General features: G+C 38.5%; 1 protein-coding gene across 1 annotated transcript in view; it reads right to left on the bottom strand.

The window, feature by feature from the left end:
* Nucleotides 1–24,133, bottom strand: part of p3h2 (prolyl 3-hydroxylase 2) — a 37,545-nt gene that overhangs the window by 4,641 nt on the left and 8,771 nt on the right. The window contains exons 3-7 of the mRNA XM_077607820.1: nt 10,475–10,627; nt 8,390–8,579; nt 5,786–5,917; nt 4,693–4,820; nt 188–277 (exon numbers count right to left, since the gene is read on the bottom strand). Of these exons, the coding sequence (XP_077463946.1) occupies nt 188–277; nt 4,693–4,820; nt 5,786–5,917; nt 8,390–8,579; nt 10,475–10,627 (693 nt within the window). The remainder of the gene's footprint in view (nt 1–187; nt 278–4,692; nt 4,821–5,785; nt 5,918–8,389; nt 8,580–10,474; nt 10,628–24,133) is intronic.

Here is a 24,133-nt window from a genome sequence, read left to right as displayed (position 1 = left end):
AAAATTCAAGTAAGCTCCTGCAGAGCAAGTAGAATAAAAACTTAACAGAAATTGGACTACAAAAAACAGTTTTAACCTTCACACAGGTTTTATTTGTATTTGAGGACAACTATGAAGAGCCCAAATAGATAAAGCTTCATCTGTAGTATTCATGTATTGATTTATTTTAGGTTGGAAAATCACAAACCCCTGCAGTGAAGTCCACACCCATGTTTTGGCTTCCAATCAGAAGGAGCTCCAATTCTTTTTTGTGTCTTCTTAGGTACCACGCAGCCTCCTGGAGAAAGACAAAATTGTTTTTAATTAGAGGCAGAGAAGCATAACAGTACTATTATGACCTTATACATACTTTTATAATGAAAATAAAAGCATTACATTTATTTCAATTACATTAATTTGGACTTAACTGAACTTAATTTCCACCTCTGGAACATTATTGAATCGAATTGAGTGCTTTTATTGTCATTATACAAGTATAATGAGATTTAAAGCTTTAAAGCAATGTTTTGTTTTTCCTATCCATGAATGGACTAGTATACACTACATTTACGAGTTCAATTAGAACTGCCATCTAATTGGTCTTCTTACACAACTGGTCGCATTGCAACCGGTTGAAACCCTGACAACATCTAACAAAGTTCAAATAAACATATCACAATGTTTCCAGTTGAGAAAAAGGCCATTTCAGTTCCTCCTGGGAAAGTTCACGTGGATTTGATGTCTATCGCCGTCAATGGCAGGCAAGGAATTATATTTCTTTGCCCAGTACCTCTGAAGTTTGATTTGTTTTTACAGTCACATGGAAGGCAGGACGAAATGCTCCGCGGGGCGTAAATTGTTCGCTGACTCGAACCTTCGCGTGTGGCTGTAAATCTCTTTTCTCATCCCCGTCTGCCACTGTTTTATTCCCGCTTTCTGACCGGATTTCCAACTTATACGCTAGAGGAGAATAGCGCTTCCCCGCCAGCTGGTGTTGGCTTTGCATTCAACAGATTGGGACAGACTGGAGGTTGACTGGGAGACTGTTTGCTTTTGCTTTCCACACGCATACTCTGAATGAGAAAGGAAGCATTTTTCAAATTCTCCATTAAATCAGACAACAAATAATGATTTTTTTTACCTTGTTGCTATTTTACAGCATAGATACACACAGATACTAAAAACTCAGACTTCCTAAAGTCCTGCATTAACTATACTTTACGAGTCCTCAAACATAACCACAATGTGTGTATTGATTAAAGTGGTTTATCAATTACATTTATTATCTAGGTTATAAATCGAAGATTGCACAAGAGCAGAAGGGCTGTAAATGGAGTCTCAACTACTTTTAAGTCTAAAGAAGAACATGTTGGCCAGCGGTTCTTCCGCCTGACTTTAGTGCGGGCAGTCTGGGTTCGATTCCCACTCTGTGGCAGTTTGATTGTAAGAGTGAGTGGTCGTCTGTCTGTCTGTGTGCCCTACAACTGACTAGCAACCATTCTAGCCCGAAGACAGTTGTGTTCGGCTCCTGCAAACTGACGAAACCCTTTCGAGGATGGGCGGTATGCAGGATGAATGAAATAAAAAAAAAACATGATGACAGTCATGCTGTGAAACCCATCTGGGTAGCATTATTCTGCCTTTTATGATATAGTACGGAAACGTTTGCACATTCAGAGATATTTCCATCTGCAAAAAATGTAATCAAGTTAAAAAGTTGGCAACTAATTGAAACGCGTGCCGTTAGATTTCTCCATTGTCGATGAAGCAAATATTTTTCTTGTGTAGCATCTTGGATATATTCATATTCAGAGAAAGATTATTTCCATTACAGAAAAAAAACTGTTCAATGTTGAACTTTTATTTTGATCCACTCGAGTTGTATTTTGTTTTTGGCAACCTTTTAGTGATTTAAATCTCAGTAATTTCATATGAAAGTTGGGATTTTAGCTATTGCACTTTTATCAAATCACACTACATTGTGCTAACTAACACTACAAGATAAAGATTAATTCAGGCTAACATTCATCCCTCCATTTTCTAAAACACTTAGCGGGTTAACTGGAGTCTTTCCCACTTTGGCGAAAGGTGAATGATCGACAGCCAATAAAGCTGTTAAAATTCACATAGGACACTTTATGGGTGGCATATTTTGACTGACAATTTCCTAAAATGGAATAAAACAACCGTGCCAGGTCCTGTTCAACAAGTAGCTTTTTCTTTTAAATCAGGATCGAAAACAGCTGCCAAATTGTTCCAGCGACGTCTGTGGGTTTGCCCTTTTTAACTTTTCCCTCGGTGGTAAGTGCCTAAAAGGCAGCATTATTTGGCCTGGCACTGACATGTCGAGCTTTGAAAGTGACCTTTCTGATGATGGAGTGGACGACCTTTGGGTTGCACTATAAGCTTTCTCGATTTGACGGAATTAAAAGGCTTTAGAAAAGAAAAGAAAAAAAAAAGTAGATACACACGTACCCTCACGCATTCATGCTTTCTAGGAAAAAGAGGTCGCAGAATTGACATTTGCAGGAAGCATAATTTGACTTTCCAAAAGCAGCTCCGAAAGCTTAAGTATTAGCGGTGGGCTAACTAATATAACCAAATTGGATGTATATATATATATATATATATATATATATATATATATATATATATATGTTACGCCATACATATTTGGTGTGAAAGCAAAGAAAGGCGTTCTCCGGTCAAAGAAAGAAATATGTTGTCATAAATATGTTGACATAAAAGCTGGCAAATACTTCCAGCTGAGAGCAGAGAAGATTTACTGCTACAAGTGAAAAACAAACTATAAAAAGGAAACTTCTGCCAGATGGTGAGTACTGATCCCATCCAAGAAACACAACAGATGTACTCCTGACTCCTGTCGTCCCCTACATACTCAAATCAACACTTTTCCATGAGGGGCTTGCCCCCTCCCCTCTGCTGAATATCTTCTTTCGGTGCCTACGCCCCAGGTCAGATGATCTGACTGAAATTGAATTCAAAACGTAAAGTCTGAGCCTATAATTCAAACAGGCTGTTAGCAGGGGGCGAAGCAAATGGCTGGACGCTCGTGTGCCAATAAATATCTGCTCTTAAATTAAAAAGGAAACGGAAAATCAAACCGATTAGAAACGTCTGCCATCGAATGTTGAAGCTATTCTATTTGCTGTATTTTTATTTGTCTACTGCAGGGGTCGGGAACCTTTTTGACGAAACAATTAATATTTTCTAATGTTATTCCTTGAGAGCCATACTCCGGATTTAAAAAGTCAAAATACATGTAAATGGGTGTCTTTTATTTCAGTAATTTCACCAGTTTTAAAGTGGAAAAAAATAGTTTTGACAACATTCTTACGCAGTTGCTAACCAATGAGAGTATGCATTCTAGCAGAGTCTAATGCAAAAAAAATGAAGATTAAAGCAGCACTGGACGTACTATCTGAGCTCTGTCACCAACGGCTTCCATATTTTAGCTCACAGGTTAGCGAAGAGCCAGATGCACCCATCGAAAGAGCCACATGTGGCTCCCGAGCCATCGGTTCCCTACCCCTGTTCTACAGGATCTGGCAAATGTTTAAACTTTTTATGGCAGAAGGACAGCATCCAAACAGATCGGGCACTTAGGAGGTTAACTTTCTAGGACCTGGCATCCAAGTGTTTTGGTTGTCACGGGACTACAATGTTAAATTTTAGACTACAACGGCCTGACGCCTTATGTGGACATCATTTTTCTCAGAAACGACATCATGTAAGAAGATAATCCTTAGTTTTTACACTCATCGGGTCCCGATTAGCCTAAATATCAAAGAGAAAGTAAAAATGCAATGCGGAGTTTGGGTCTTAGGAGGTTAATTGAATACTTTTACACAGTGTTGACGCGATAGTAATATGAATCTGGCAATACTCTGAACATTGCTATGGGAATAATTTCCTGAGTGTGTGTCTGTATCACTTCCTGTTCTTGCGGTCTGTGTCCACGAGCAGATCCTTGGTTGTCGTAAAAAATGCCTAGTAGAATTTTGTCTCATAACAAGCAGTTTTTTATGTGTATATGTGTGACTTTACCCCAACAAAGGATCCAAGTAACTATCTAAAATACAATATTGCCTCTTTTAAATGAATAAAATTCAAGAAAAGGTTTAATCAAACCATTTAGAAGCATTGTTGACTTAAAAATTGTGCAAACGCTCTTTTTCAGTTTCTTTGTATTAATTAATTCCTCATAATTTTCTCTTTTATGATCAAGTAAAAATAGGGAAAGCACTAACCAAAATTATTCATATTCAAGAAAAAAGAAAAAAGGAAACATTTTAATGTTCTAATTTGATTTATTAAAAACATTAAATATTTTTATTCCTTAATTCAAGATAATTCATTTGATATTTAAGTTTAAAAACAGGGAAAACAGTCACCAAAATTATTTATATTTAAAAAAAGAAAAAAGGAAACCTTATTATGTTCTAATTTGATTTATTTATTTTTAAAAATATTTTTACTCATTAATTAACGATAATTTATTTGAAATGTATGTTTAAAAAGAGGGAAAACAGTCAATTGCTGGAGATTTCCCAAGACATCCATCTTTACTAAAGACTAAAATAAACCTTTTTGGGCCAAATAAAATGATGTATTGGGCCAGATCTCAATCTCGGGCCTTATGTTTGACACTATCAGTATTATGTAGAGATCATAACTCAAACTGAATCTTACCTCTCGTGGTTCACTGCCATGTCCCAGAATTTCTTGATAGAAGTTGACATTCTCAGTCATGAACTCTTCCCCCTCATGGAACAAAAGGTAGCTGAGCGCACACTGCAACGCCTCCTCCGCTCTTTCCGCTAAAAAGAGTAAAAGAGAAACCGGAACAACATGAGTTATTTTCACAGATCTCTGCTGGATTCGTCAAAATGCCATGTCCTGAGGAGGGGATGTGGGAAACCCACCATGACGCCATCTGACTGACATTTCCAAACCATCAGCACAATCAAGCACACGCTGCTTAAGAGTGTGAATAAAAGGGCACTTAACCACAGAGTCAAGACACGCTTACGTTAGCCCCCCGAAGACGTACGTGCGCCTTCTACTCATCAGTACGCGTACGATCACATTCTTTCCAAGCTTGTAAAGGCGCAGGGTTAACCAGAGGCTTCCTGTCTGGAATGAGACGGTGCATCTGCTGCAGTCCGCCGTACCTTCTCGCCTCAGTAGCAGACGGAAGATATGAGCTCATTTGAACAGAAAACCTTGCACTGGGTTTCATCTAGAGAACTTGAGTGGTAAAACACAATGCGAGGGTGCTGATTAATGCAGAAGGTCGAGCAACCGTGGGGTGTTAAACAAAGCTGCTGAGTGATTTTATTGGTCGTGTGACAAAAAAGTAGCAATTTGGCCCTTGGTTATACTTTAGGCTCTCTTTTCTTATGGAATTTTAATGGTGAAGAATGCAGCTGCAGCTTGGATTTATCTTTCATTGCGATGAGAGGCAAATCAAAGGGTTTGCTTCCGTTTATTGTCAATGGCGTACTCTAAAAAAAGTACCGAATAACTGTTTTTAACCATCTTTTTAAATGAGGTGATATAAAACATTGAAGACAGCCTTAGTATGATGCATTGCAGTTCTACACCACGATAATTACGAAGACACAACCAAATTAATAAACAGCTAACAAATGTAACAGATCAATGGAACAGTGCGTCTTGTATGCTGTCATTGTCAGCCAGGGTCCAGTTGTGTTCATCTACAACGGGTGTATCCACATTTAACTTTGGTTGTTTACAAAATTGAGGAATTTAAAGGACTCACTCTGATAGTAGCCGTACTGGAGGTAGTCGTAATGCAGCGGCAAGTAGTTTTCCATGGGTGACAGGCGGCCTGGCCGGGTGGCGAGATCTCTGACACACTCATGCTCACAGTGAAGTACCTGAGTAAAGTGATCTATAATGACAAAATGTTGTATATCAGGTGGAAATAATTCATAAGCAACTAACCTTACACAAAAAAATCAAAGTTTAGAGTAGTCAGTGATTCAAACATCTTTTGGAATGTGGAACGAGAGTATTTTTACAGGCAATTTTTGTTCAGGAAAATGTAATATGCCTATTATAGTGTCAAAAATATGTTCACAACACTTTAGTTACTCTTATATTCTCTTAGACATTTTAATAGTCAGACAAAAACACACGAAACAGTAATGGGTAATGATGCGTGCTCTAAATATGGCAATCTAAAAAATGTACGAGTGCTTAAGTTTGTCGAATCAGAGCAAAGCAAATAAGATTGTTTGCTCTATTTTCCCATCACAGTTATGGTGACACCATTGTGTGGTCTGCTGCTAATGAGGTTTCCTTACGGCCATTAACACCACTGAGATCATCTGAGTGCATATCAGCAAGTTTCAGAAAACATGACACAGGCCTAAAATAATACCTCACTTGTTTCCATTTTACAATGGAAAACTGAGCCAGATGCTCGATAAACATGGAGTCATCGCCCTAAGTGAAAATGCATTGATTGGCCAAAAAGCATTCATTATCTTTGAAGAGTGTTAGTTGAAGGTGAAGCCTGTGAAACTGATTTAAAAAAGTGGGAATGAGATCAGTTGGGGAAAAGTTCGTTAATTGGTCATGTTACCCTGCATGTATCAGCACTGAATATTGGCGGTCCCTTACGTCAGAAGCACCATAAAAAAATCCAATTTGCCAGATTATTTTTGAAATATAATTTATTATTTGTTTTTAATGAGCCCTGATGAATATGGGTGTTTTTTTTCAGAAAGAATAAAAATAAGTATACAAAATATGATAAGAAGCAAAGGCCGGGAGCCACATGAGGCTCGAGAGCCATGTGTTCGCCACCCCTGTTATATAGCTTAACAAAGCAGCCAATATTTTTAGATTACTTCTACAGTTAAAACATTTTGAAACACTATCTTTTTGACTGTGTGAAGAATTGAGTACATGGTTGACCCTTGTCCATTAATATTAATGCTCTAGTTTTATCCATGTGTTTTCACACTTTTCAACTTTTTTTTTTGCAAAGATAAACGATACATTTCACTTTCTCAGGTCGAGGCCAGAGGGAAAAAAGAATAAATAATAAATCGTATCCAGAAATGTGTAGTAATTAAGAAGAAACTACCTTTCTGGGTCAAACTAAAAAGTACAAACATCATCTTGTACTTTTCAATAACATTTTGAAAAGAGATTGCTCTTTGTCACAGTCCAAAGCCACACAATAAAATAAACATCTCAACCAACATTTTCCTCCAAGAGTGAAATTGAAAATAATCTTCTGATTATAAGCTAAACAAAGCCCATCCACCAGTAATTAGGTATGTTTAGGAGTCACGTATTCAAAACAAGGAACACTCGTTAGTAATGACGCTGGCGCTACTGACTGCACACAAATAACATCTTTTTCCACTGATTACTGTTAACACAAACAGCACCCAGAGACTCTCTGCTCTGATTATATTTATTATAACAGTGTGTTTTGATAGATCTGCAATTGAATGTAGGAAACAAACTCTTTACACTGTAATGTAAACCTCCCTGAAGAGGTATAATCAAACATTTACACAGTCCATAAAGAAACAATAGCAATTCTGCTTTTACCAAGAAAATACATTATCGGTTAAAAACGAAACAAAATGATTGATTCAACAATATTTTTTAAAATTTGAACTGCACAAACTTCAATTGAGGGGTGTTTCTAGAATTTTTCTCTCAAAGATGACCAAAAATAACAGACAAGGATCAAATTTGGAGAAGTGTTTCATGTTGTGGTGAGTTAGTGTGTATTTTGCAATCCAAAATGATTCAAAGTGACCTTTAAAATCTTTTTCATGATGCAAATATAGTGTGGTGTACAGTGCAGTGAGATCACATTACTGTCTTTCAGCCCTTTGACTCAATGCCAAGCGATATCCAGAGCAAAGCCACTGCCAGGCAGATTTGATTACCTAGTGAGCACAAAGAGCGTTGTTTGGCCTCGTCTGAGCCTCCCCGGGCTCTTTCAACACAACAAAGCCTACCTCAAACAGAGCAGTCACGATAGCTTCATTAAAAAAATGCTTTAAACTGAAACTCAACTGTACCATTGCTTTCATGTTAGTCAAATGAGGACTCATCAGAGCCATCGCATCAGAAACAGCTTACCAAAAGACAAAAAAAGAGTGTTTTGTGTTCAAGCCTGTCTGTCTATGTTCAAAACATTAAGATATCGCAGAATTTTGATTTACATTATCTAGTTATTTGGGTTTTGGTTTGATACAGCAAAAAAATCCCAGCTGCATGTCACCAATGGCCGAATACACAACAGCAGACAACTAAGGATCTGTGACAGATGTTATATCACTTTATGTTAAACATTTCAACAGTTGCTTTATGTCCACAGATGAGTTCTTACCTGAAATGACTTCATAGAGGCTGTAACGGTAGCGTAGGTGATCGTGGCCTTCAAACCGATGCGGCCCCTGACACAGGGCTCGGCACTCCACGTCTGCTTTGTAGTACTCCACCAGAGCGTCCTCGAACAGAAGGCTGGCCCCTACGTAGTCTTCTTGCTCGTACAAGTTCATTGCCGCATTAAAGGAGCTCTGTGGAAATGAGTCAAATTTAATACTGTGTATATGGCCAACTTTACGTGTTGACCTACACCTAGACCTTCAAAAAAAATCTCTTTGACTGATTGTATTCCAAATAAAGTTTGGCGAAAGTAAGCCAAAGCAGACAGAAATTGATAACATACAGTGTTTGAAATAGAAACTCATAACATACCATTAATGTAATGGCGCAGGGAAAATGTGTTTACACTGGCACTGCACAGTGAATTTTAGAATAAAGTGAATTAAAAGCAAGATATTGTGTTACGGTAGCCTAGGAATGACACAGATTGCGGTGGGTCAGGTTTGTTCCATGTGGGGTGGAAGTAGGAACTCTAAGGAGTGTGATGCAGAAAATATGAGAAGTGACACCTGAGACAGGGTAAGAGAGGGTGAACAATTTTAAACCAACCACAAACAGCGTGAAAAGTGCTTTCAATCACTGAACATTGAACGCTTCTGTTAACCTAAAGTGCTCTCCATAAACCGACTACTTTGCCCTTATGCAAAGAAAAACAATGGTCAGGAATCCTGGTAATAGATAGTAAAGTGCCCCAGTAAGAGAAATGGGATGACATTTGTAGCCACAAACTCAAATCACGTCTCTTTTCGACGGTACTCGGACGTTTCGTCGAAAGACGTTTGGTCCCCGGACGTTTCGTCGACCGGACGTTTGGTAGAACGGACATTTGGTATAACGGATGTTTGGTATAACGGACGTTTGGTCGCCGGGTTGTTACTGTTGAAACCAGCTCTCAAAATTATAATCATGAGAGAGAGAGAGAAAGTGAGTTTAATATCTAAATATCTAATATCAAAATATCAACAGTAAACTCTCTGTCATAATTTGACAGCGAGCGAACCCGGTGACCAAACGTCCGTTCGACCAAACGTCCGGGGACCAAACGTCCGGTCGACCAAACGTCCGGGGACCAAACGTCCGGTCGACCAAACGTCCGGGGACCAAACGTCTGGGGACCAAAGGGCTTTTGACGAAACGTCCGGGGACCAAACGTCTGGGGACCAAAGGGCATTCGACGAAACGTCCGGTCACGCTTTTGGACTGCTCGGTATCGACTTGGCTTGGCTCAGCTCTACTCACGTCAGTTTGGAGTCCTCGGGTTTACACTTAAAAAGACTACTGCAGAAAACCTCCAAATCTGCTGGATTGAAGTGTACCAATAAACAACAGTAATGATGGAGAAGTTGGGTTTCCTGCAGTTTTTGTAGTCATGAAGATATTGAGAGTAAAAATACAAGACGTGCAGTTTATGAAACAGAGTAGATATTTTTTTAGGCTCAGTAACGAGGTAAATCAACTATTACACTTGTGCCAGATGTTGCCAGTATAAACAAAAATAGTAGTAGTAGTGCTGAGCCAAAGAAGAAACCGGGAGTGGAAAAAGTAAGCCAAATTTATCCAGTTAAGGTCACTTCAAGTCACGATCTGAACATAGCATTAGAGAAATTGTCTCATGAAAATTGTGAAAGTCCAAATATGATATTGTTTGCATGTGTATATTTAGGTGAGGGAGTGACTGGATAAATGGGGCTGAAAATTCATTTTTTTTCCAAATGATGATGTAATTTTATCGTAATAGGCACCTACTATGTAATAGTGTATCCTTGAAGTAAGTAATGATAATACATCTTATAGTAAATGGTATTAATTATAAAAAAGACACTGAGAAATGTGTTTAATTTGATCTATAGATGCCTCAAACTAAAATGACTACCTGTGTTTTAATTTCCTCCATACAGAGATGCTTTCATGTATGTTTTTGGAATTTAGTGTCTTAAAACTAGAGGGTTCTGTATTTCTGACAGATAGTAGTTTGAAGTTGGTAATGAATAATGGCATATTCACATCCAAATATCTCCTCTCTTACCTGGTGAGGTCGAGCTTCTCGGTCGACAAAGTGATGCTCATTGACACCCTCTTGATCTTTGTACTGCTCGAGATTCTCACTCATTTCCACATGTTCTGGATTGGCTTGGAAGTAGGTATGAGCAGCAGCCGCCGCTTTGTCGGGTTGCTTCAGCTAGAGGACAACAGAGTAAGAAAGGTCATTAAATTTTCAGAGATGCGACTCTTTTTCAGAGTTATAAGAGTGAGAAACAGTCAACTTATTGTATTATCATAAGAAACAATGACAGTTCTAAAGCAAATGGGTCCAGGCGTGAAGAAATCCTTTTTTTTGTGGTTGTGCAAAAACATCTATACGCAGCCAAGAAGAAATATGCTCAGATGAAAGAAAGCCCCATGGTTTGAATGCAATCACTTTAATTGAACTTGAGGCAGTCTTTTGTCTGTTCAGAATTTGAAAAATGTTTATTGATCATGTGCCAAACTTTAAATCATTTTTTTCAAGCAGACCAAGTTGTGTTTTGACACTTTACGTTTGTATCACTATGCCATTGTTTCTATTAGAAACACATAAGATCAGAAAAAAAACCTTTACATCAAAGATTTTGCACAAATAGAAATTGAGACTTTATCACGGACATCAATTGAACAACATTTAGATAATTTGGCATTTTGGCCCGGGAAAAGAGAGTTTGTATTTATATATATCATTCATGGTTAAATACAGATCACAGGTTATATTGTTATCATTTCATGCAAAGCCCTATGGGAGGACACTAAATGCATCTAGACAGACAGAAGCAGGCTCTACTAGATACAAAACAGCCACGTTAACTGTTTGGCTGCATTGGAGAAGCACTTAGGTAACTCCTATAGAATGATGACAGATGCAAACCTAAGTTTGGATGACATATTTCTTCATACTTTTATCTGACAGCTGAGCTCCAAGCAAAGTAAGTAATTGGGGGCTTTGGTTGGCCTTTAATCAATGCGATGTGGGATGTGCTCGACAAACAAGTCTGTAAAGTACTAAGTTTGAATGTCAAACATATCACCATTCTTCAAATGCCAAGCAAGGCGTTAGTGCATGTCTTAGAAAAAATGTCACATGATGTGATTATTATTTTCTATGATAGCATGTATTCCCACTAACATTTTGCCTCCCTCCAAAAGGTCAAAATGGGTGTCAGAAGTGCTGAACTTCCATGAAGGTGTTACAATACAACTCTTGATGTAGACAAAGTGATGATGCCAAACCTAAGCATGGTTGCTACTTCCAACTACCAAATGATCAAAAAAAACCTACAGCAATTAATAATGATTTCCTTTTGTGATCAGAACTTTTAACGTTTATTGCTGCCGCAGTAAATCAGATGTGAAGATGAGAGAATGCCACATTTTATCTTCAAGAGCAGGGGTGTCAAACCGGTCCTCAAAGGGCCGCAGTGGGTGCAGGTTTTCATTCCAACTCAACAAGAGGATACCTTTTGCAAGTGTAATCAGTTAACACTGGATCGGTTGGAACAAAGACCAGAACTCACTGCGGCCCTTGGCAGAATCGGTTTGACACGTGTTCATGAGTATCTCTGACATTCTAAGACAGGTCTAAACACATTAGCATACTGCAGCCTTATCTGATTGTCCCGCTTAACACAGAGAAGTCAATATCCAGAGGCCAACATCAGCCTCATTGTCTTACAACCTAGGACAACTAAAATAAATGAGTTAATGTAGAAATGATTTTAGTACCTCGCCCAGGCTTGGAATCAGTTGCCGCCTTAGGGTATTGCTTGCCGAGAAGACTATAGAAAGCCATGGCGGCCATACTTTTGACGCAGTATCAATTACCACTTCAAAGTGGCCCCACAATTGACTATTGACCAAACCCAGGTATTACCGGCTGACTTAATAGACATCAGTTCCTGCCTTGATCCTCAATAGATGCCTATTGGGCGTCATTTGTAAAGCAGTACATGCTGAATAGTGCAGAAACATTCTTTCACATTTAGCGCTAAACAATGTTTAGTCACTTTTATTTTCACATTGACAACAATACTAACATCTGAGTCCCGAGAGGACCTCAATCGGACAATTTATATGGTTATAAGAGTGAAATTAACTTTGAAAAGTCTTTTTGTATAAAACGGCAAAGAAGAGTAAAACGGTCAAATATGTTAATCAAAAAGAGATAATGTGATTCTATTTCTTATGTGCTGATAACATGACATCGACTACAGATCACTGTATAGACTTGTATAATTCTAAGGAAAATCATGTTTTTTTTAATCACTAGAGAGACTGGGAAGTGGCAACGCCAATGTTGCAGGAGCCAGTAAAACATTTTAATTTATTTTCCAGGGAAATGATTCAGGAAGAGGAATCTTAACGTGAGAGATTAGGATGATAAAATGCAATAACGACGTTAAAAATAATTGCCCTGGATCCCACCAACTCCCCCACAAAAGAGCATTTCCACTTCATATCTCTGGGAAGTACTCCGGCTTTAAAATAGTCCTTGTGAAATATGTTTTCATCCTCTCAGTTACAGAAAGTGCAAGGCTTGCCCTAATTAAAACATTGATTTAGTTTTACTCCGAACCATATTTTAAATCAGAATAAGACTAACAACTCCAACTTTGACTTTTAGACGGGTTTACAAACCACACAAAAACCAAGTTCAACATAAATCATTAATTCACGCTTCACGTACCCCATTTCATCTGTGACAGAACAGTACAGTAGCAGCTATGATTGGCACTAGTATTTGGCAGCGACATGTAGAATGAGTGTCATGCTAAAGGAACATTTGCTGAAATGGCTGCTGAAGACTCCACTGTCTTCCCACCGAGAACTTTAGTGATTCATGGAAAATTCCTTGAAGAAAGGAAAATAGCTCCTGTTTGATTTAGCATGTTGGAACCACGACACCCTAACATACATACACTTTAACTACTTCTGTCAAGATGATCCATTTTTCCAAACACAACTTTAACTGTCAGTGCAAATTGACATAAGCCAAGAGTCAAACAATGAACTTGCCATGCCATTTTTTGTAAATATGGTAAAACACAGTATATATCTTGTACACAAAGAGTGGAAGAAAAGCCCTCCAAATTGCCGTTGGTGAGGTCATGGGTGAAAGCTGCATGCCCACGTGTCCTCCCATCAAACCTCTCATTTCTTTAATCTCTCCATTACTGCTGACAGCTTTACACAGTGGCCTCTTTCTGTATGTCTTGTCCCCACCCTAGGCCACAGTGTTCCCCCAATAAGGTCATGCCTAAGGAATTTCTGGAAAAGGCCTCACCGCTGTCGCCACGAGAAAGCCTCTTTCATTAGCTCGGGAAGACACAAGGCGTGACTAGCCCACGCTGCTTCCATCACTGGTTCAAACCTCTCTTTGACGTGGGCTGTCGGCTGTCCCATGGCCAATGTGCCAGACAACAGTCACACCAAGGTGATAAGTCTGCAACTGCTGTTTTTTTTATTAAGGGGAAAAGAACTGAGTGTGCACACATAATATATATATATATATATATATATATATATATATATATATATATATATATATATATATATATATATATATATATATATATATATATATATATATATATATATATATAAGATATTGACAATGAATTTGTTGGAGATTATACACCAAATTAACATGTCATTGAAATGTATCCAATAGTCGCATAAGCTAAACATAACATTCTGCCTTAATAGTATGGCTTGAACATTACTTAATCCTACTGTATTTCTCTAAATGGTTATAGCATGATTATCGATATAATAACTATTCACTCTTAATTTCTCAAACGGTATTCCGTTACAGTTTGCAGGAGAGCTTTTAACTACATTTAGGTCGCTGAAAAAGTGTTACAAAGAGCAGATAATTATTGGCCCAAAGCAAAAGACATCCAATGATGAAAAGAAATTGAATGTTGCGAAATTGTTACCTCAGTCACCTGGACTGAATATGTTTCAGCATGCATTTCTCCTGTACAAGGTGGCAAAATTGAGTCAGAAAGAGCACACACTATTCTAATTTAACCTGAAATCCATTGTGGGGGTATTTAAGGCCAATAGGATGAAAATGTGCATATATGCCAATATTTATTGAATGGGAAACGGTAGTGGATGAATAGATGGACCAAATTGTACCTAACTGTGAGGAGCAAACTATTACAAAGTCTGTCTATGTACTGTATAAAAACAACATATATTTTTTTTAAATAATTAAGTAAACATCAATTGTGATATTTGAATATGAAGATAAAGGTTTTAATGTTTCTTGCTTCAGTAAAAATAATGGAATCCATTCTCATATACGCACACGTAACTCAAATGCCATGCAGGTCGCTTTTTTTGTAATTAAAAAACCCTAAGCTAATTTTACAATGTAATGGGGATCGCATGAAGAGGCATAATTATCCGAAAAGCATTCCCAAGTATTGCGATGATGGATGAAGACTTTTGGGTACAAATGCATTCCTGCAGTTGTGCAAGAACATCAGTTTTTGTCCAAGCATGCTAAGTAAAGCCGGCAAATTCAAGCTGGGATTCATTTGGCATTTTACAACTTGAAAACCTGGCCTTATCCACATTGAACAATTACAACATTGCCGAGGACACTGTGTGACTCAGAACCTCTAAGAATTGTTATTCAGCCTCTTTTCCAAGAACAGTATAATCGGTTGGTCAACACTTGGGTCTATTTAATGTACTTGAGCGTATTTATTAGTTCACATCCATTATAAGGCAATATGCAGCGAGCCATCTTAATAAAGGCGATTTTTTTTCAGCATCTGTAGCCGTGTCTGCCTTGTAGCTGACATCATATCGGTCAAAGGGGAAATGGCTGCTTCCTTTCCATCTCCCGTGACAGCTTCTTAAAGCAGCAAGGGGGTTCACACTCTGGGAGAAAATGTTCCTTTTTCCCAAAGCAAACTGACACCCCATTAGCTACTGTGCCCCAAGCCAAGCATCCGTCTTTACCATGTCTGACTGGACTTCCTGGGCAGGTTGAAGACCTTAAAGAGCCGCTTTGTGTTAGAAACCACAAAAAGGTGTGTGAATGTTTAAAGCCATGCAGACAGGGTGGAAAATAGACCCTAATGTCTTCCTCCCCCGCCATCCCACTCACATTCTCTCTTGGAAAACAGTAACAGACACTTTTTTCTCCCAAGAACTAAAAACAGTATCGGTCAGCCTGGCGTCTTATTTTGACGCGACTATTTGCTGATCCACAACTGCTTCCTTTCACGTGAAGGTGTCTGTTCTTGGAATGGAAATGAAAACTTTGGCACACAGTTGTGCTGTGTCTCACTCACGTTGCTTTACATGTATTTGTCAAAGGTGTATACAGAAGAGGGATAGGCCCCACACACAAAAACCCACAAATATTTTTAAACAGGAAACTCTTCAGAGCTGACATAAAAATTCACATCCACTCCCAAGCTCGCCAAATCTCCTTCGCTAAATATAATGAAAATATATTAGTCTCGTTGGAGAATAAACAACTATCACGTATAATTGATATTTTATTATCTTAATGTTTATATTTAGCTTCGGAATACAAGAAAAAGGCGCAAATGTTAACATCGAGGGAGATAACAGGAAACCAAGTCACGTTTTATTTCTCCCAAAAGCACTAGTCAAGATGTGGGGACTTCCTAAAAGTACGCTTTGCTTTGGGGCGAACATTTGGAGGTCAAAGGTCTCATATGAGTGTGGACTTACTAAGCCTTTCCACTAGCCATGCCAGCATGAGATGGTGTGTAACTGCTAATTCTTAAGAATACAAATGCACACAATAAGGACCGAAAGGTTAGAGTGTGAATGTGTTAGTGTGGGGCAATCCGTGTGCAGACAATGCTAGCATTCATCCAGTCCAAGTTCTCACCCTGAGGAGCCCCCATTACCCACACATAGCACGGAGAAAGGTAAAATGTGTTTAATTGGTCTGGTTTAGTGTTGCGTCGAAGGTTGTTTCACATTATCTTTACACAGTCAGGATAAAATTAATTGTGTTTACTGAGTGAGGTACACATTTAATGCCGGGTGGAAACATACCTCTTGCTGAGTTTATGTAAAATCAAGATAGAGTGGAAACATGGGGTATTACACCATTTATGTGTGGCTGATTTTTTTTTAATTCAGAAAAAAATATTTGCTTTGGGAGGCAAAATATGCTGATGATTGAAGTTTTGTGGAACTTTAACCACATTAGTGCCCTGAGATACAATTGACACGATTTAACAAGGTTTTTTTTTTAAATACGAGCTGCCATGCAACTGATTTTTTTTAAAGCTTCACCTGCATTCTGTGCAGCCTCAAGCAAGACACTTATTTGTCTTCCATTTTGGGGTTAGACCTGAACACAACGGTGTGTTTGTGTGTGCAGCTACAGGTTCTCCACCCCCCACTCCGGGACAAGGGGCTCAAAAGAATACAGGGGATATTCCACTTCGTGGTGAACATTCTGGAGAATATGGACTTAAAGAAACAAACTAAACCACTAATAAAGCAATGTAAAATATTGCATGTTGCTTATTTTTCATTACTTTTTAATTTGCCCCTTACAACAAGAAGGATCACAGTGTTAGTTCACTAGTAAATGAAATTATTTTGCTTATTTCCGTGTAATTTCGGACTAAATCCATTGTTATTTTAAGATTGGCCTTCACATTCACTTAATTAAGTTATATAATAAACTATTGGGCAATCAAATGTTTGGTATCTTTAATGAGCGGGAAATGGATTTTACAAATAGATAACAGAACACAAATAAGACAAAGTCACCATTCTTCAATGCTAAAAATCTAATGTATATATTTGCGTAGTATAGTAAAGAACCAAAAATGTCGTAACAAATCAAATACAGTGGCATTTAACATAAAAATGCAACCACAATTGTAGGATATCTCAAATGACATCTGACTGGTATGTGGTTCTAGATCATCTACTGTCAGATCAGAGTTAAGCAGGATTGTACTCTGTATGAACTGACATCACTTTCCCCCACACGGCCTGACGCCAAAATCTAATGAGAACATAAACCAATGCAATGTGAGAATTGAAAAAAACGTCAAAATCGTGTTTTGACGAGAACATAGGACATCTTGATCTTCTCTAGCATTCCAACATATAAAATGAATGAACACAAAAAATATTCAATCTAATCCAATCTCAATAGGATATAAAAACGTGTAAAAGAAATTGTTGATCTTTCAAATATATGCTTGAAATAATTAAGAAAAGTGAAACCAAAATGATAGTATTTCCATGTAAAAAGAAAGGCTGAGTTTATGGGATTGGATTAAATGCAAGCATGAAAAAGAGTATTATCAAAATCTGAAAAAATGGCCAAACAAGTCTCAAAAGATTACTTTAACAAGTTTTTAAGACATACTTGACTGTGTTTAGAGGAATGGTCAGAATGCCAACATGAGTAGTAGTGTTAGAATCTTACCAAGTGGTGAAACAGGTTAAGATTAGTTTGGTTTTAGCCTCATTCAGAGGCCTCTAAAAGCGAGTCTGCTCCTTTTATGAACATGACTCCTGTTGTTGCTGTCACATTACACAGATGTAGCATCTTTGACACACAGCAGGATAACTGGAATTCAGTCCCACACACACATACACTTGGGCCAACTCCGTTTTGTGGCCAAACCCATTTAAACTGTCGCAAAGCTACTACTACGAGCCAACTGTCGCCAGGTAGTTTCATTCTTTTCATTCAAATTATTAGAGAAATGTTGTAAAACTGTCATTTTACTTAATTACATTAAAGATATCATTTTATAAACCAGTGGATAAAGGGATCAACTAGGAGAGTATCTTGTACAGGTTCTATTAAGAGGGTCAGGCTGAAAACAATGTTTTACCATTAGGACAGTTGTCAGAATTGTCCATCCCTATCACTTCGTGTGCAGCAGCTACCCTTGATTATACTGTTAAAACTTTGTATCTGCTTCACCATCTTGTCTACATGCCTTTCTTTTTTTATGGATATTTCCTAGAAGGTTTCAGACAAGAAAGGAATGCATGTGTGTGTATTTGCCTGATGAACGGTGGCTTGCATGGGTTATGATAGTGCCGGAGGTTATCCTTCACTGAGCCATCTCAGCACTCAAAATACTTCTACATTCTCCACACATCTCGAAGACTAGGCACCAATACTGTCTGCACAAAGACTGATAGGACTTGGAGTTACATTCAGAACAAACAGCTTGCATCCGAGAATTGAACCTGTATCATCTCAACACGTGAAATGTTTTATGAAAAAAACATACGATAAATCCTCCCTCACAGTCAAAGAAACTCAGACCTGTCAGGATAATATACTCCATATGTCTTATACAATATGGCTTCACTTCACTCCTGCCCACTGTTCTTTGTCACAAGTGTAAAGCTCACATTTCAAATGTTGGAAGTCTGAAACAGTTTGCCACACTGCCAAATAATAAATGGAATCCAATTGGACTTAGCTTATTCTCTGAATCCCTGGCAGTCTTACGTTGTGCAATGTTGGAAACAGAGTATAAGATGAAAATTGGGCAAAACACTGAACTACTACAAACCAAAAAGATTAAATCCAGACTCGGATGTCCTCCTGGTATGACAGCAAGAGTGGAATGAGAATGCAGCCTGAATCCTTACAATGTTTGCGTCATTGATGATGAACTCTTTCAAAGCCTATCCGTATGCAGTCAATCTTGCAAGGCCACCCAGTGAGGGGCTCATGATGGCGCGAGTCTGCATGGTCGACTTTGTTGACATTACACACTGCCATTTTAGCAGTCACGTGCAGTAAGTTCTACAAGTGGAGGAAGGGATCCTTGGATAATAATAAAATAAAATAACAAAATGATGTAATCGAAGGCCTACATCCATGCAAGAGTTTATTTCTGGGGCATAGGTTTTATGTAAAATTCTGTGTATTCAGAACAAGTTCAAATGAAATGATAACCGACAGAAAACATTACAGCTAATGTTTAATGACCCGTGCAACAAGGTATTGCCTAACACAGGGGTGGGCAAACTATTCCACAAAGAGACACAGTGGGTGCAAGTTTTCGTTCCTACCCATAAGAGGAAACCTTTCCACCAATCTGGTATCTTAGAAGTGCAATCAGTGGATTACAGTCAGGTGCTTCTTGTTTCAGCAGAAATCTAATTGGTTAAACTGTCTGTGTTGAATCGGTTTGAACAAGAACCTGCACCCGGTGGCCCTCGAGGACAGGATTGCCCACCCCTGGCCCTAACAGGTCCACAATTTAATTAAACTGCTCATTGGCAAATAAAATAACTGTGTATACTTCCTACCAAATTTCATTCCAATCTGTCCACAAATAACAAAGGAATAGCAATTCTACTTGTTGTTTTCAACAATAACAAGAACAACAAAGTGAGTGACTTTTTGACCCCGTCACTAGGAGGTCCAAAAAAATAAGAAACTTAGTCCTAAATGAAATGAATAAAGTGCAATTGTTTCAATTAGTGGCTATTTTGCCTCTGTATGCTTTGTTACTTTTCGTTTATTCTTAGCGATCCATGAAATTGAATAAAAGAGGGATATTTAAGACCGAAGTATGTCTTCTGGCATACGGAACTGCCTGCAGAGTGAAGACACAATAGTACATGATTCATCCCAACACAGTCTTAACCTCAAAACCACTACTTATTCACAGCTGACTCCGTGTGGAATAAATGTTTCTGCGAATGCTGTTTCTTCCAGTAACAGACTGACAAGAGTTTCATGCCTTCATACCAGCCAAAAGTTAAACATTTTGTGAAGACAAAGATATCCATCAGCTTGCCTCAGCAAGCATGGCAAAAATGAGCCACCTGGCAATAGTTTCTCCTGCGGTCATGCAGGGCCAAAGGCAATAAAACCATTCTACTATATACGTTTAAAATAACGTCCCCCGTCTCTTTAGAGCTGTTTGGGAAATGAAAACATATGCTGAGCTCTGTTATTGAGGTTATACAGGAGTCAGTGTGAGATCAACTTGAGCGGTAAAGAAGCAGGAAATGATGTGTGTGGGTCATAGGACACATGCTCAGATATTGGTTGTAGTTGTGTCTCACCTGGACCAGCACTTAAGGAATTGTAAGGTTGTATTTTTTGTATTTAGTATACATGCATCTGGACGTGCTTCTCCCAGGACGTAAGAGTCTCTCTGTTTCCGACAACATGAGACTAACAAATAATGATGAGGCTTGGCATACGAACAACAGTGCAGATGCTGTTGAATTCGGGCCTGGAATTGGCCACAAACCTTAGTAATATTGCACCACTATCCTGCTTCTCGAGTGCCAAATAACACAACACAAACAACAGTATGTGGTCTGTGTTAAGTATCTGCTTATCCAACAATTCTGAAAATGCACAGTCTGGCAGCTCTGACACTTTGCACCATTCAATGTCAAGGCTGTGACTTTGGCAGGAACGGATGCCAGCTGCCACTAAAATCACTACTGCGTGGCTCGCGGAACTATACAAAAACTGGTTTCTTACTTGTTGTGCAAATGTGGATGTAGTTAAGCCTGGAAAGAAACAGCTTAAACTAAATACCTCTTTCTCAATGTATGGTTTCTTCGAAAAATGAAGAAAGGAACGTATCTTGGACAAACTTGGGCAAGACTCAAAAGCTGAGTCATTGGGTCCTAAAGTTCTTAATCTTGTGAACAGCTGTATTGTCGATGTTGTCACAGAGAACTTCATCCACTGCACTATAAAACTCCACTCAATATTTCCTTACTATTTAATGAGTGTAAACTTCAGCGATGTGAGTGTATTAAGGTTGTTATCTTACAACCGAGATGCATTCTTATTCAACGATATCACTAACCAGACTTGTTCCAGGAAGAAAATGACAAAAGTTAACAAAGGTGCAAGCAACAAGGCCAAAGTTCACCCCACCCAGCTGTGTAACAACAGGCCCCGGAGCCCAAGTCGCCTTTATTTCAATCAATCACCTGCTCATGTTAATTACTTCTGGAGAGCTCTTGGGTGTGACAAAATTGAGATAACTGTTGCCCTTTCATTGCTGTAATTAAACCCTATGGATAGGTGAAGTGACGAAGGGCTGGGTTCTTGATTTTTAGTTGAACTTTGTCAGGGAAAATGGCCAAAGATTCAGGCTGTTGTTCAGATTTTACAACATCACAAAGGGACAATTAGAACTGTCAGTTCACATCAGCTGGAATATATTACATTTCACAGGAGCCAACAATTCCCTGATCTGTTATTTGCCACATTCTACCAAATACCAACAACTAATGCAACTATAGTTATTGTGATTCAGCCAGTGTTGATTGAATGTTTGGTTCTAATGTTAGAAGAGCATCTCCATATGGTCTCTCAAGAGGTTTGCAAAAAAATCTTTAACGCCATCTTCATCTTTGTCACTCAGCATTTTCATTGCCAAGTATAACTTTATGTCATGACTTCAAAATGCTATAACACCTAAGTGACTCCACAACTGCTTGAAATTACAGGTGGAAAAAAACTACTCAATACATCTTAATGGAGCTTTCCTACTTAAAGAAAAGTTTTGCCAAAATCAATAAAATGTAGTAATCAGAGCGGGGGTGCTTCAGCGGAAAAATCTTTTCATTCACTGAGTCACAGCTCTGATAACAGGAAGACTCCAAGGCCAGAGGAAATCCCCAACAATCTGGTGAGGAAAAACACCACCAGACTTATCAAAAACAAAGCACTCCTTAAAAAAAAGACCATCACCATTAAAACACAACCAGCTGGACTGTTGTGGGATGGGCAACAGCATAATACTGTCATGCTCTATAGAAACAAAAGGATGAAATCAAACTCCCGCTGATCTCATATCCTCCCTTCGGCCTCCCACTGAGCCGACAAGACAAAAAGTCATGATATCATTCCTTAAGTGGCAGCATCCAACCGCAGGGTTTGTTTAAAAAAAAATGACTTTAATTTACCTTGTTGCTCTGAAAACTCTAATGCAGGGGTGTCAAACCGATTCCGCCGAGGGCCGCAGTGGGTCCTGGTCTTTGTTCCAACCGATCCAGGGCCGACATTTTAACCAATCAGGTGTCTTCTAAAATAAGTAGCATCTGACTTTAATTAACTGATTACCATACCTGTCAACCTCTGCCGATAACTGCCCTTATAAATGATTATGATTCCCCTTACAAACCCCCCAAAAACCTTACAAACACCGTACGAGTCGTACGGTGTTTGTAAGGTTTTTGGGGGGTTTGTAAGGGGAATCATAATCATTTATAAGGGCAGTTATCGGCAGAGGTTGACAGGTATGGATTACACTTGCAAAAGGTATCCTCTTGTTGAGTTGGAATGAAAACCTGCACCCACTGCGGCCCTAAGAGGACCTGTTTGACACCCCTGCTCTAATGAGATCTTCCTAACATTGGAATGACACTAATCTTGTGTCCCATTACAGCACAGTCTAAGCGAAGGACTTCAACATGCTGACGACATAATAAAACATGAATGTCTTGACCATAACCCGCACTCAAGCTGTACTGTAAAAGTAAGCAGACTGTGGAAAACATGAAAGAAAGTACAACAGACGGGCACATCACAGAAAACCACACAGCACCCGGCAGCATGTTATTTTTGGCTGTGATGAGTGAAGACCTCCATGAGTTTTTTTTTCGTTTTTTTTTAAAGCATGAAGTTCCGTAAAGACAGATTTTTTTTTTTGAAAGTGAGGAAAGCATATAAACGTGCTGGTTGAAAAAATAAACAGAGATAATATAGTACTGGTGGTTAAACCAATTAAATTCAAATAATTCCTGTTTTGTGTATTAAATATTAATTTGATGACAAGGTATTGAGTCCTTACCAAGCCATGATAAAATATCTCACAGATGAGGACATTCAGTAAACCATACGAGTTTTGTTTGTGTTCCCGTTGCCTGGTAACCAGCCCACAAGGTGAGCCCCTTGCACAGCTTTAATAAGTAGGTGTTGCCCCTTAGTAATTAGTAACAGAAGTTCTTCCTCCCCCCAAAAAACTGCCAAGTGGATTGGAGTCATAATCGTAACTAGTTATGTTTATGTATAATGTATTACGTAGCTTACAAAGTCTATGTTTTATTTAAAGTTCTGCCAAGAAGACCCCCAAAAGCAAACATGTGCTACAAGATCACGCCTACTGTATAATTAACTGAAACCACTCAAGCACCCATGCGCAGGTTTATTTAGACTATAAAAAAGAAAAGAAGGGTCAGTCTTTGTAAAAGCTTAGTTTAGAAGCATGAAAGGAAAGATTTAGATTCTTCACATTTTTACTACGTCAACTATAAAATTCCTGCACAGAAAATTGTTGAATCTCATGAGAAGGTCAACTGAACCTGGAAATTAGCTCACTATTTACTTCATTGAAGAGAAGCTTTTTTGCCAGTGAAGCTTGGAGCAGCTATATTTGTAAGATCTGGGGGCAATGTTGACTCGCCTGGGTCAGCAATTTTCAAAGAGTTCCACCAAAGAGGGGTATCAGAGGCCTTCAAGCATGGTGTAACCACCACTAAAAAAATAAATAACCTAACCTAATGAATGGCAGATATTGATGATGTTTGACAGATGTTGATGGCTTAGAGCTAAAAAAAAACACAAAAGCCTCAATGACAGGATTTCGATAGTAATTTTAAGATGTACATGTATTCT

The sequence above is a fragment of the Stigmatopora argus genome, chromosome 8 (assembly GCF_051989625.1).
Source record: "Stigmatopora argus isolate UIUO_Sarg chromosome 8, RoL_Sarg_1.0, whole genome shotgun sequence".
NCBI lineage: Eukaryota > Metazoa > Chordata > Actinopteri > Syngnathiformes > Syngnathidae > Stigmatopora > Stigmatopora argus.
This window is presented reverse-complemented; position numbering and strand designations above follow the sequence as displayed.